The following is a 13630-nucleotide window of genomic DNA, read 5'->3' as shown; positions in this document are numbered from 1 at the left end:
TGTCTATCTGCTGTGGAGGTCTAACAATGTAGCATAGTTTGAGGGAAGGTTCCGATAAGTGCTCATTAACAGTTCCCATGTCAGTAGGGTTATCTTGGATTAAAATCTCGCTTCACCCTGAATTTGTAACTTTGACAAGCAACATAGGTGGTTCCTGTGATGTTCCAAAAATTCTCCATCTGTCAAACAAGTGGTCTATGCTTCTCAGCACTAGCAGCATCTATCAGGGGCGTATTTTGCGGGCTACCGGTGGTAGCCCAAGGAAATTACAAAAGAAAAAGTTTATAATATAACATAATGTAATAATTTTGTATTATTAGTTTTACCATAGTAATTAAAATTAAAGTAATTGTTAGATATATTTTGTGTAATAATAGGGTCAGCGGTAGCCCAAACCCTTTAACCAGTATATGCCACTGGCATCTATGAGCTATGAGCTGCGCGTAGAGTAGGGTGAATAATGATAAGTTAAAGGCCCCACCATTGGGGAGTGGGAGGAGGAAACGTATGTGTGTACTGGTGATAAATAGAGCCCGGATTCTTATGTAATTACATATTGCATTCCTTTACTTGTAGACTACTGAAAAGGACAAATGTCGGCGATTTGTGGTTCTGATAGGTTATAGTTGTGTTATTTTACATATTATGTAAAGAATGTGACATTTTTATACTTGCTGCCAACACCATATCCTTGGAAACGACAGACACTTACACTTAACTGCAGACGACAAATACATTTTGGTACTAATCTTGCGGTGTGATTGTCTGTGGTCAATATGGACTTCAAAGCGACCACAAAAAAAGTGATCTGCATGTGGTCGATTCCACCAACAGCACAACCACACAAAAACTGCAAAATAATCGCAAAGATATGGTCTGTGTGCGTTCAGCCTAATGCTTTCTCAGAATCAGGGATAGTCAGATGCACCTCTCATTTAACTTTGTTGCAAATTGAACATAGGCTATTAGCAAGGGTTTGGGTTGGGTATCAGGTAAATCAAATACATAATATTTTTCTAGGAAATCTTAAGGCACAAGAAAAACATACATTGTGGCAGAGACAAGTTGTATTTGCAAGCTGTACAATGGGGTATGAAATGGCATATCAACTTTCCAGGCTGCATCGTCCCACTTCAACTGACCAGTTAAATTGTGACATTTTGTGAATTTATTGCATCAATAAATAGTGATTTTAAATTAAATATTTTATTAATATTACATATTTCGCACTTGGATATTACATAAAAATCTGGGGCCCAATGATAAATGTAAAATTCTAGGTTTCAGAGTATCATTTTAATTTTTATTTGTTCTTTAACTCATTCATACATTAGATTTTATTTATTACCTGTTCACTTATGTGCCTTTCAAGTTAAATTACTGTGTGCAGTTCGAGAATGGTCATTTCACATGTTGATCTTTGCTTAAGGTATATGTACACCCACAAAACGCAAAAAATGATGAAAAATTAGAATTTTCAAAATATAACTATTTTAATAGAGAATTTTCTCCCCTTTAATTTGATATAAGAATTTTCGATTTATGCCTTATGGTTTTTCAGATAAGTCCCATTTTCCAAAATGCTGTGTCATCAGCCACGGTCACTTAGACTACTTTTGGAGTGATCTTCGTAGCAGTCAATCCCCTCGTCCAGCATTGCTTGTAAAATAAACTTCTTTCTAGTCCCGAAATAGATGCATGGATATCTGGGCATGATCATTAGATTGAAAAAAACTTTTTTACATAATGAAGTAATTTATAACCTTTTACTGTTAGTCATAAAACTGTAAATTTGAGTGTCAAAGATGTTGTACGTCATTTTAATAAGAGTCCAAAAGTAGAAATTACAATTCTGAGGAGGATGGGCATAAACCCTGGGACAAACACCATCGCAGGATTTGTTGCATCAATGGAAATAGGAACAAAAATGCCAAAAAAACATTCAACACCTGAAGTTAAAACAAGGTGGAGGTATTTGAGAGGCAGAAAGAAGCTGAAACTGGACCGACATGAAGCTGCTTAAGGGGTAACATATGATGATGGAGTCTTCTAGGCTCTGAAAGTTTGTGGCTCATTTCCTGTAAATAGTAATTTTAGAATATTTAATTCTTTCAAACATGATATCTCAGTCAAATATGGTGATACCAAGAAGATATTGAGCATTTTGAAGCTTGAAATGTCCCCCAGTGCCTGACAATGAATAAAATAACATTAATATAATTAATAATTATCTATGGATTTTTTACATGATTTATGCAACATAAAATATTATTGTAAGTTACATATATGGTAATATTTAATTAATGTAAATAAAAATAGCTCTATGTCAGGCACTAAAGAATAGTTTTAGCTATAAAACAGTGAAAAAACTGTGGTTCTATTTTAAAAACTGCATGAGCTATCATGTTTCAAGTTGCATGTCAAAATTATAAACAAAATAATTTTTAAAAACAATTTAGACATAATTTCAAGGGATCTGTTCACTTCATTCTCTTTCTGGTACCATTCTCAATTGTATAAAAATTTTACAGAGCAAAATTATACAAAACAAATTTTTTTGTATGTAAAGGTGTACATATACCTTAACACTAATTCCAATGGAATTCACAATATGTTTCAGTTCAACTTTTCTTATATGATTCTTTCAGGCAGTGGCCTCCTTATATCAGGACCATTTGACCATTGCTGTGGCATTGGAGATGGAAAGGGCTTTTGGAGGATGGGTCCCACCATCAATAACAGTGTGATATTTTCATTGTGCCTTGACAACTTGATGTTGCCTCCTGTTGCAAATTAAGGACAGAAAATTTATTTGGTTCTAACTGAAGCTATCATTCCAAATGCTCACACATATTATAAAGGTCCTAACTTACTACGTTTCCGTGGCTGTGGGCGAATAAGTAATTGAAACATAAGGAAAAATATATAAATTTTATGATAGGCCTATATATAATTTCGATATAACTATCAGGTATGGAGCAATATGTGTGTAAGCATTAAGTTCATAGAAGGCAATAAATTTGTTTTATAGTTAGGAAACAAGTTCTAAAAACAGAACTATACATAATATAAAGCAACGAAAGCATTTGGAAAGGAGTAAAGCTTCTTTACTTCGTTTAATTCCTGTGTATATTTTAAACAGTGATCATAATCGTACCTAGAATGTTCTATTAAAATCTCAATCAGTATATTATGAATCACTAATTTACTTATTTTATATGGAACTTTGATTTTTAGATTATTGTTGGTGCTTGTAGAATTGCCATCTTAACAGGTACCTGTAACTTTTGTACGCTTATTTTCCTAAATGAATTTTAATATGAATAGTAGGCCTATTTTAAATGAAAATGTTTGAATACCACATCTCTGAAACCTTATACTTCGAAGAGGTATGTGTAAATCAGGATGAACTAACAAGCATTATATTTAATTTTCTTATATTTTTTTTCCTCTATAATTATAAATATTTTTGTTGAAACGTGCCAGTTTTATTCCATTTTATAATACAGAAATTCTTATCTTCTATGATTCCAAATGTACCTATTTGAAAGTATTATTTACAAGGACCAAAGGACTTAAATTTGTCATAGGGATTTTATATTTGAATTAGAAGAATACTTCAACAACACCTTTACATATTTCCAGATATACTAAGCCAGAGGTACAGCTAAAGTTATTAATGTTAAGGAAAAAGTCGTACTATACTACAGGGTGTCCTATCACCTGTTAGTTTGCAGCCGGCACTTGTCATGGCATGTTTTCCCACTTGGTGTACTGGGGGTTAAGCAGTGGATTTCCAGTGCGGTTTTCCCTTGAAGTAGCACTTACCTTGTGTTACATCAGTGTCTCGCAGTGCCGACCTTTTGCTTTCGAACAAAGTTCACATCTTCCAAAAATATTTCTTGACACATGGCGAAGTTCATGTGGAATGGCAAAAACCTCCCGCTGTTTTCTTTCAATTTATTCAAATAATGATGATTGTTTGGTTTGCATAAACTCTCTCTTTCAAAGCATCCCATAAGTAAAAATCGCAAGGATTTAAATTGGAGAACTTAATTCTAATACAGAACCTGTAGTTCGAAAATTTCTCGCTGTGTTATGAATTGTTGTCCTACATAGCACTGAGGGAATTTGGATACATCATATGAAACTTTCTTTGCACTCTTCTCCACGATATGTATTTCGCAACTGTGTCATTAATGAACACATGTTTAACACTGAATTAATATTCTACTGATAAATATAGGTAGTGAACAGAACAGAAATGTGTCTTATCACAAGTTTAGAGTCACACTAGCCATAGCCCAACAATCGACAAGCCTTGACCCTGGCCATTATCATGTCACTAGAGTGTGACTCATTCCTGACTGCTGAGCTAAAAGGTCACAGGACAGCCCATATTTTTTAAATGTTTTGTATGAAGATTTTGTTCATAGGATAAGAGAATAATTTTTTATTTCTTCTTTGTTAAGGTTGTGGAATTGAAAAAAATGTATAATTGTCAAAGAAAGAAACTTTATTTTTTTGGCTGGAATCTTCATTGAAGATTATGTATTTAAATATATTTCACAGTATTAAAATATATTCTTGAAACTTTATTGAATGTTAATTGCACTTTGCTTCCCCCTCTCTCACTCATAATGCACACTTTTTAAAATTATAAAGCTATTGCAAATTTTCTTTTCCTTTCTGAGATACTGAAATGTACACTCAGGTATGCATTGCCAAACATGTCCTTTCAGCCCATTTCATTCTCACTTTTGTAAAACTTTTGAATAGAAGACATTCACAAGTTATGAACCAATATTTACTAGGCTTGACGTACATACAACACTAATGAACATCTTAATGCTGTCTTTTTCTTTCTTTTTCTGCTTAACCTCCACTTTTGTCCAGTAGAACCCAACATAATTAGGAACATTAAATCCAGACATTTGAGATGGGCAGGGCATGTAGCACGTATGGGTGAATCCAGAAATGCATATAGTGTGTTAGTTGGGAACCCTGAAGGAAAAATACATTTGGGGAGGTTGATACATAGATGGGAGAATAATATTAAAATTGATTTGAGGGAGGTGGGATATAATGGTAGGAACTGGATTAATCTTGCTCAGGATAAGAACCAATGGCAGGTTTATGTGAGGATGGCAATTAACCTCCGGGTTCCTTAAAAGCTATTTGTAAGTAATTAAGGGATGTCAGCCCTACATGCTCACCATCTTTACCCCCAAGGAAATAACCCTGAGTACTTATTTCTGTTAGAAACTGAGTAAACTCCAGAGCTATAATGCAGCTGGAAGGATTAAATCATTGGAGAAAATCCAATGTTCCTGAATTCAGGCTTAAATTTATGAATGGGTCTGAACAAAATACATATTGACTACACCAATCTAAGGAGGCCTAAGGACATGGAGGGCCAAGTAATGTGGCTGTAGCATAAGGTAAGTTCCGGAATTGAGGGAAATTTTTTGTTGAAATGATCAACTATCTCTGTTTACTTCTCAATTACCTATGATGCAAACTTAATGTTACAAGCTCGGCAATTTACTGTTGAACGTTATGGAAGGAGCAAGTTGCAGCCCATGTGACAAACTCATTCTTTTACAGATGCTCACCAGGCAACAATAAAAATATGTAAACATAATTATGTGAAATGAAACATAGTGAATGTGTTTTTAGGCTTTCAAACTAAATGTGATCACTGATCAGAAGGAGACTTTCTGGTATTCACTGTGTCCAGAACGGACATGAAGAGCTAATACCGTACTTTATTTGATTTATTTTCATAGAAATTACCAGTCTCCCTCATTCATACAGTCATTTCAACAGATTTTTTTTTCGCAATTTTAAGCAACTACGCAACAGAGAAAACTAACACTGGAAGCTTAACTTTCTTTTTATTTTCATTTAAAATAAGTTTGTTTCTATATTTAATTCATGATTAATTCAATATAGTTCTATTTCAGAGCAAGTAACACAACTTTTTCACTTGGTGTTTTTAAAGTTATGATAAAGCAAATTCATTATAATTTTAATGAACAGTGGCTGAAACCTAATGCATGATTTGTTGTGGGCCACCAAACATAGCTGGCCTATGGCCCATTGCTCCGAACAACCTGGTCTCCATGAAGTGTCTCTTCATAATGTGAAGTAAAAGTATGGCAGGGCATTAGTGGCGAAAGGATAAAGTGCACAATTTCTATGAAACTTTTCTTTTCTTAGTACAAAGACATACTAGAATAAGGGCTAGTGAAATGAAATTTATGAGATACACAGCAAGATATACCAAATCGCATCATAAACATAATGAAATGAGGGTGTAATGGAAGAATATTACAATTAGAACCTGTAATGAATCACAACATTATCAGAACAAATGGATAAATCATCTGCATTGCATGTGTACCAAAAAAATACCATGTTTCACTATCGTGGAAATGAGACGAAATCTCTAAGTCATCCAATGAAATATTGGGTTAAAAATTCAACTGTGAGATCGTGACAGACCATAGGGCCTATTACTTGAAGAAGAAGGAGGAGGAGGAGGAGGGAGGAGGAAGAAGAAGAAGAAATTAATTCAGTGTACCTATACAGTATGTGACTGATTTTACACCCTTTTCTTGGCCAGTTAAGAGGGATGTAATGCTACTTTGCCTTATTCAAACAGGATTCTGCTGTAGCACATACAACTATTTCCATGGAAGTAATTAATGAAATGTTCGCAGAGAATTATTAGTGATACAGTGGAACCCCCTTTTTTTTTTATACTTTTTAGAGAACTGATGGAAAAAAAAATATAATTACAGAAAAGTGTAAATGATAGGAAATTTAAGAAATAAATTAAAAAGTTCAAACTTATCAATCAATCTAATGTGGCCACAATTTAATCATCTTAACACACAATAAATTACAATTAACTGTACACTATTTGAAAAATGTAAAATCTTTGTTTGCATTTGCTTCTTCTGCATTTGAATTTGTTCCATCTGTCTCTCCATTGCATACAAAGCATTGTATGCCTCCTCCTCTCCAGATGCACATGCAATAGAGCACCTCAAGATGGTGAGTGTTGGAACTGCTGTTGGTTCTGTTTCTTGTTCTTCTCTATCATCTCTGCCTCCTTGATGATTGGAAACAATGCCATCTACAATAGGTACCGATACCATGGATGAAATCACATCAGTATCAATGTTGACATATTCAAATGATGACAACTCTGCTACCATGACTAGTTGTTGGGCTCCTCATCATGTAGTTGCTCCTTCTCCACATCTACTTGTTCTTCCGGAAAAGAAAATCCTGCCTTTCGGAAGCAGTTAGACACTGTTGCAGGAGTAATATTTAGCCATGCATGGCCACGTAGTGCATAGCATCGAGGACTGGCACTCATTTCACTAGCATTTACACCAGTGCCATGCATAAAAACAGCTTTATTGACGAGTCTCTTCCTGTATTTGGATTTTAAAGAATATATTACACCCAGATTGAAAGGCTGAAGCTCACTGGTGTAATTTCCTGGAAAGAACATCAATTTTATATTCTTGAGCTGCAAATCTTGTGGATGAGTAGGACACCTGTCCAGCAACAACAGTATTTTTCTTTGCTATGCCCCCAGTTAGCATCCAGGGCATGCATGGTAGATGCAGCTGGTCATTCATGCTGTGCTGCTGGTTTCAAAGTGGTGAGTAGATTTTTAATGTTCTTGAAACACTGTGGCTTTTTAAATTTTCCTATCACTAGTAGAGGTAACTTTTCCGACCCATCAGCATTCACCATTAGCAAAAGAGTTAATTGTTGCTTGCTCAGCTTACCCCCCATGGCGCTTCTCGCTTTAGTATACAATGTTTTACTGGGAACAATATTATAAAAAAGCCCAGTTTCATCAGAACTGAAAATGTTTCTAGGTTCATAACCTTGAATGACACATCTGATTCCCTGTTTCCAATGGTTTACAGTCTCTGGTACCACACTGCTCCTTTCCTCACAGACTTTATTGTAAACAATGTTATGCCTGGTTTTAAACCTGTCTATGCAACCAGTGGAAGCAGTAAATAAGGTTATGCTCAACTGCGATGCAATTCACAGCCTTTGCTCTGAGTATGGTGCCTTCAACTGGAATGCTCAATGCCCTCACAAAAACAAACCATTCTGCTACCAGTGTGTCCAATTCGTCATACTTTAAACTATGAATGTATTTACGTTTTTTTGCCATGGGGTCACTTTGTCTTGAAGAAAGTTCGATGCTCGATTGGTTCTTGATTATAGTGTTCAATGTAGACACGGAAGGTTCAAATTCTTTTGCAAATTGAACACGAGTTCCAACATGGGAATCTGCAAGTTGTAGAATTTTTAGCTTCTATTCTACAGAAATACATTTCCGATCCTGGCTGCAAAAGGGTATCTGTCGGATACAGGGGAGAGAGCCATTAATCCTTCCCATTGAAGGCTTTAAGGAACCAACCTGGACAAATACCCAATGTCCCATCCCTACCTTCCCGTGGTGCAGCTGTTAGTAAGCATAATTTTAGAAGCTGAACTAAAGGGAGGGGCTACTCATCAATTAGCACTGGTCAGCTTGATGAGTTAATGACTGAATTTGGTATAATTTTCCTCTATTCAATACCTAATTCCCTCTTTACCCTTTCCTATCCAGTCCTCTGACAGAACTCTTACTTTCTTCGACCCTGACGGCATTTGAGCATTCGAGACCTAGGGATTAATTTCCCTTTCCTTCCTCCTCTTTCTACTTTTCTGTTCCTAATGCTGACCTGCTATGGCACTAAAATCGTCCTCCAGTGGCTTAAGGAGGGAAAGCTGGTGACCAGCAAGATCTCCCAGCTAGGTCCAGTCCTCCAGACATTCTGGGGGTTGTGTGTGAATGAAGTAGCCACCAAAACGTTAAAATATGGTGTTCACTTAAATCGGCTACAACTTTCCATTTATTTTCACACCAAGAAATGGATTCGGAACATCTCAAAATCTGTGCTTTAGTGGCTGGCCATGATAATATCTTTGAAAAAGGTCAAATGACTTTATTGTCAAACGCCTGGCATTAGAAAACAACAACAACATTTCCGATCCTCCTCCTCCATATTCGGAAAAAAAACTTGAAACAATTTTAACGCATATTCAATCAAGTACAATAATCTATATTAGGCAATAAATTACAATGTACAACACAGTGAATCGAAAAAGATACAACACAACAGCAGTTACAAGGATGCCATGATTCGAGAATCGAGGAAATCAGACAATCAATATTAATATTGATCAATAGGTGCTGAGCCAGGAAGATCGACCATTGACCATCATTGAATTATTGATGCTGAAATTCAGCGCAGCCACATAAAAAAAGCAAATAAAGGGAAATATGTCTTCTTACAAGTGTTAATAGTGAAAAAAAACAGTGTATTGTAGTATTACTATGATGTACCGAAGTACAAATGGAGTTTCAGTGCATTAATTCTGCATTTTTATATGGTGAAGAATGGTAAAAAAGTGAAAAATTCTCTCCGGCACCGGAACTCGAACCTGGGTTTCCCGTTTTATGTGCTGGTGCTTTATCCACTAAGTCACACTGGATTCAAGTTCCGATGCCGGATTGAATCCCTATCATTTTTAAGTTCTACCTATTGTGTTCCCCTTTGTCGACCTACCCTCGTGTACAGTGTCACAGTATGTGTGACAGTAGACATTGTCCAACCACAAGTACAGAGGTGCACCATATGGAAACACAGAATTACTTTTGTACTTCAGTACATCACAGTAATATGAAGTAATCACTTTGTGATTCAAGACAGTGCCATGTTCCGTCGGACCCCGGCCACTTAGTCACTTGTACAGATGTGGACAAATTATTAGCAAAATTGAAGATTTTTTTTACATATTTTTACAAAATTTGACTCTCCAATTTGCACTACAGTTGACATTTCTGTCTACTATAATGACAGAAATATGCAAAAATGTCAACTGTAATATAAATTAAAAAGTCAAATTTTGTAAAACTATATAATAAAAGTCGTCAATTTGCTAATAATTTGTTCACATCTGTAATGAGTGACCTCTGTACTTGTGGTTGGACATTATGTCTACTGTGACACGAGAGTAGGTCAACAAAGGCGAACATAGTAGATAGAACTTAAAAGTGAGAGGGATTCAATCCGGCATCAGAACTTGAATCCGATGTGGCTTAGTGGATAAAGCATCAGCATGTAAAGCTGGAAACCCAGGTTCGAGTCTCAGTGCCGGAGAGAAATTTTCTCTGTTCTACCAATTCTTCACAGTATATTGTAGGTATAGAACAGAAGAAACCAGCACAAAATTACGTAAACTGCGGAAATGTAAAAACCAGGTTTCATTGTACTATATGCCCCCTATCATATTCCAAACCATCCCCTTGCTCTTTGTCTTTGGAAAACTTTAAGAACTTGAGTGCATGCAAAACAAACCATATATCCTGAAAAAATAAATAAAAATAACATCCAACAAGCAAGTCCCAAAAATATTTGAAAAATGAAGTAGAGTAATTATATAAGGAGGACTGGAAGATTGGGGTTTCACAATAAATGATACACATCTAGAGTCGATGGCAGTTGGGAAGGTGGTAGACTGCTATAATATGCATTTCTGGCTTCTGGCTTGTATTGTAGAACCAATTGGACTCAGTAACAAGTGCTTCCAGAGTTTGTTTCTTCATGTGTTGGTGTTTCAATACACTGAATAAGTAAAACTAACATTGTGTGCGTGTAAGATCAATAAATGGATGGAGGAACTGTAAAAAGACTAGTACTGCACAGGCAAGCATGGGGAATTATTTAAAGTGTATAATTATTTTAAAAATGTTGACAAGCAGAATGCTGCCGACCATAATGGTGCTGGCTGCAATGTTGCCAACTGCAGAAGCATGTGGTGTGGGTTTGCTAACTGTGCAAAGAATTGTTAGTAAAGAAAACAGGGTTTGTTTGGTGTCATGCATGCTTACAATAATCAACTGCTAAGGTAATTATTGTCTTTTGAGAATTTAAATTTTCTCCTGCACTATTTGTACAGCACGCGTGCATGAAGTACGATATGACAATGTTTTACGCTCCCTTTCTCTATCTGTCTCTCTTGGCACAAACCTTCCCAGATGCCATCGGCTCTAAGAGCCTGTGCTACAGATTTTGGTCTTCACATATAATAATAATAATAATAATAATAATAGTAATAATAATAACTATTATTATTATTTTATCTCTGATTGAGGTTCTGGCTGATATGTACAGACCCAGAAACAAAATTTGGGCCACCTGAATTTTACCAGGCAGTACATCTCACTTAACATTGTCAGAGGAAAAACAATTGTTTGTAGGCACCTGAAGTCTGATTAGTGGAATACCGTTACTAGTCAGTAATGTATGCAAAGGAGGGGGAAAGGAACTGGTTACCCTACTCATCTCCTGGTTTAGTTGCCTCATGAGTGATACCTTATTGGTGTCACTTATGAAGTTCAGACCTGTCTTCGGGCAGTTGACTAAACAATAATAATTTATGGGTTAAATCGAAGGTTGGTAATGGACACAGACTGCAACTGATGTTAATAGACTGCTTCCAAAAATTCTGCAGAAGGCCGTCTGGTTAAGAAATATCAGCTCTGTCAGCTAACCCCACTTCCATACCATGTTGTGATCCTTGAAACTTTGTAGCAAATGAAAGGAGATGGGAACGAGTATTCTGTCCCTAAAATCAGATCAATCAACTAAGGCTAAGAAATAGAAACCCCGACAGAAAAACCCTGGTCCTCCAAGTCTGGAGATTATGCCAAAGACTGGTAACCTCTCCATATAAAAAAAATGCTCATAAACTTCACAAAGAAGACTGAGTGATGTGAAGCCGGAACAGATTGTAAGGCATGTCCCTCAACAAGATTAAGAAAAAGAAACCAAAATCGGAATTATTACAACTTTCTCACCAAGTTCCAAAACATTTTGGAATTTCTAAAAGTAACGTTTTCAAGCTGTTTGGAAATGCCAACAAAACTCTAGCATTTATATATGATATGATTAGTAGGTTGAGTATACAGTAGCGTGCAAATTAATCCGAACACGACATATTTTTACATTTTCTGTCATTGTTGGCCTTAGGAAAGTTCAGGATAACAGGCAGGGTTTGGAATTGAACGGGCTACATCAGCTTCTTGTCTATGCGGATGACGTGAATATGTTAGGAGAAAATACACAAACGATTAGGGAAAACACGGAAATTTTACTTGAAGCAAGTAGAGCGATCGGTTTGGAAGTAAATCCCGAAAAGACAAAGTATATGATTATGTCTCGTGACCAGAATATTGTACGAAATGGAAATATAAAAATTGGAGATTTATCCTTCGAAGAGGTGGAAAAATTCAAATATCTTGGAGCAACAGTAACAAATATAAATGACACTCGGGAGGAAATTAAACGCAGAATAAATATGGGAAATGCGTGTTATTATTCGGTTGAGAAGCTCTTATCATCCAGTCTGCTGTCCAAAAATCTGAAAGTTAGAATTTATAAAACAGTTATATTACCGGTTCTTCTGTATGGTTGTGAAACTTGGACTCTCACTCTGAGAGAGGAACATAGGTTCAGGGTGTTTGAGAATAAGGTGCTAAGGAAAATATTTGGGGCTAAGCGGGATGAAGTTACAGGAGAATGGAGAAAGTTACACAACACAGAACTGCACGCATTGTATTCTTCACCTGACATAATTAGGAACATTAAATCCAGACGTTTGAGATGGGCAGGGCATGTAGCACGTATGGGCGAATCCAGAAATGCATATAGAGTGTTAGTTGGGAGACTGGAGGGAAAAAGACCTTTAGGGAGGCCGAGACGTAGATGGGAGGATAATATTAAAATGGATTTGAGGGAGGTGGGGTATGATGATAGAGACTGGATTAATCTTGCACAGGATAGGGACCGCTGGCGGGCTTATGTGAGGGCGGCAATGAACCTTCGGGTTCCTTAAAAGCCATTTGTAAGTATGTAAGTAAGTCATTGTTGGCCTCATAGCTGCTCATACCGCTTTAATTGACATCTGTAGTACGTGTAATTCCATTGTTGAAGGTCTGTCATTATTTTTTTTATGATATGTGACATTTTGCCTGTCGTTTTGTACTTATAAGCATTTCAGTTGTGTTGAAGACTTACTACTGCAATCCTGTGTACATTCTGTCGTCTTCACAAATGGATACAACTCCACGAAAACGGTCTAAAATTATAACATTAGCAGAGCATTCTTCTATGACACAGAGCCAAATTGCTGCAGAATGTCACACCGGTTTGGCTACTGTTAATTCGATCATAAAACGATACAGGGAGACTGGATCCATCACACCCCACAAAAAAGGAAACTGTGGCCGGAAAAGTAAATTAAATCCTAGACTAACTGCTGTCGACTTAACCCACGAGTTAATGGCTACCACTGGGGCGAATATTCATGTCACAACAGTGCGGCGTAGGCTTTTGGAAGCTGGACGAAGGGCTCGTAAGCCTATTAAGAAGCAACTGCTAACCCCTGTTATGTGCAAAAAACGCTTAATGTGGGCAAAATTACATCAACACTGGACAGTGAATGACTGGAAGAATGTACTTTTTTCCGATGAGTCTCA

General features: G+C 36.4%; 1 protein-coding gene across 1 annotated transcript in view; it reads left to right on the top strand.

Moving 5' to 3' along the window:
- Positions 1-4598, top strand: part of LOC138709655 (fatty-acid amide hydrolase 2-B-like) — a 69337-nt gene extending 64739 nt beyond the window's left edge. The window contains exon 11 of the mRNA XM_069840588.1: positions 2649-4598. Coding sequence (XP_069696689.1) covers positions 2649-2747 — 99 coding nt within the window. The 3' untranslated portion in view covers positions 2748-4598. The remainder of the gene's footprint in view (positions 1-2648) is intronic.
- Positions 4599-13630: the final 9032 nt, after the last annotated feature.

This window comes from Periplaneta americana, chromosome 11 (assembly GCF_040183065.1).
Source record: "Periplaneta americana isolate PAMFEO1 chromosome 11, P.americana_PAMFEO1_priV1, whole genome shotgun sequence".
Lineage (NCBI taxonomy): Eukaryota > Metazoa > Arthropoda > Insecta > Blattodea > Blattidae > Periplaneta > Periplaneta americana.
The sequence above is the reverse complement of the archived record's forward strand: the minus strand, read 5'-3'. Positions and strand labels throughout refer to the sequence as shown.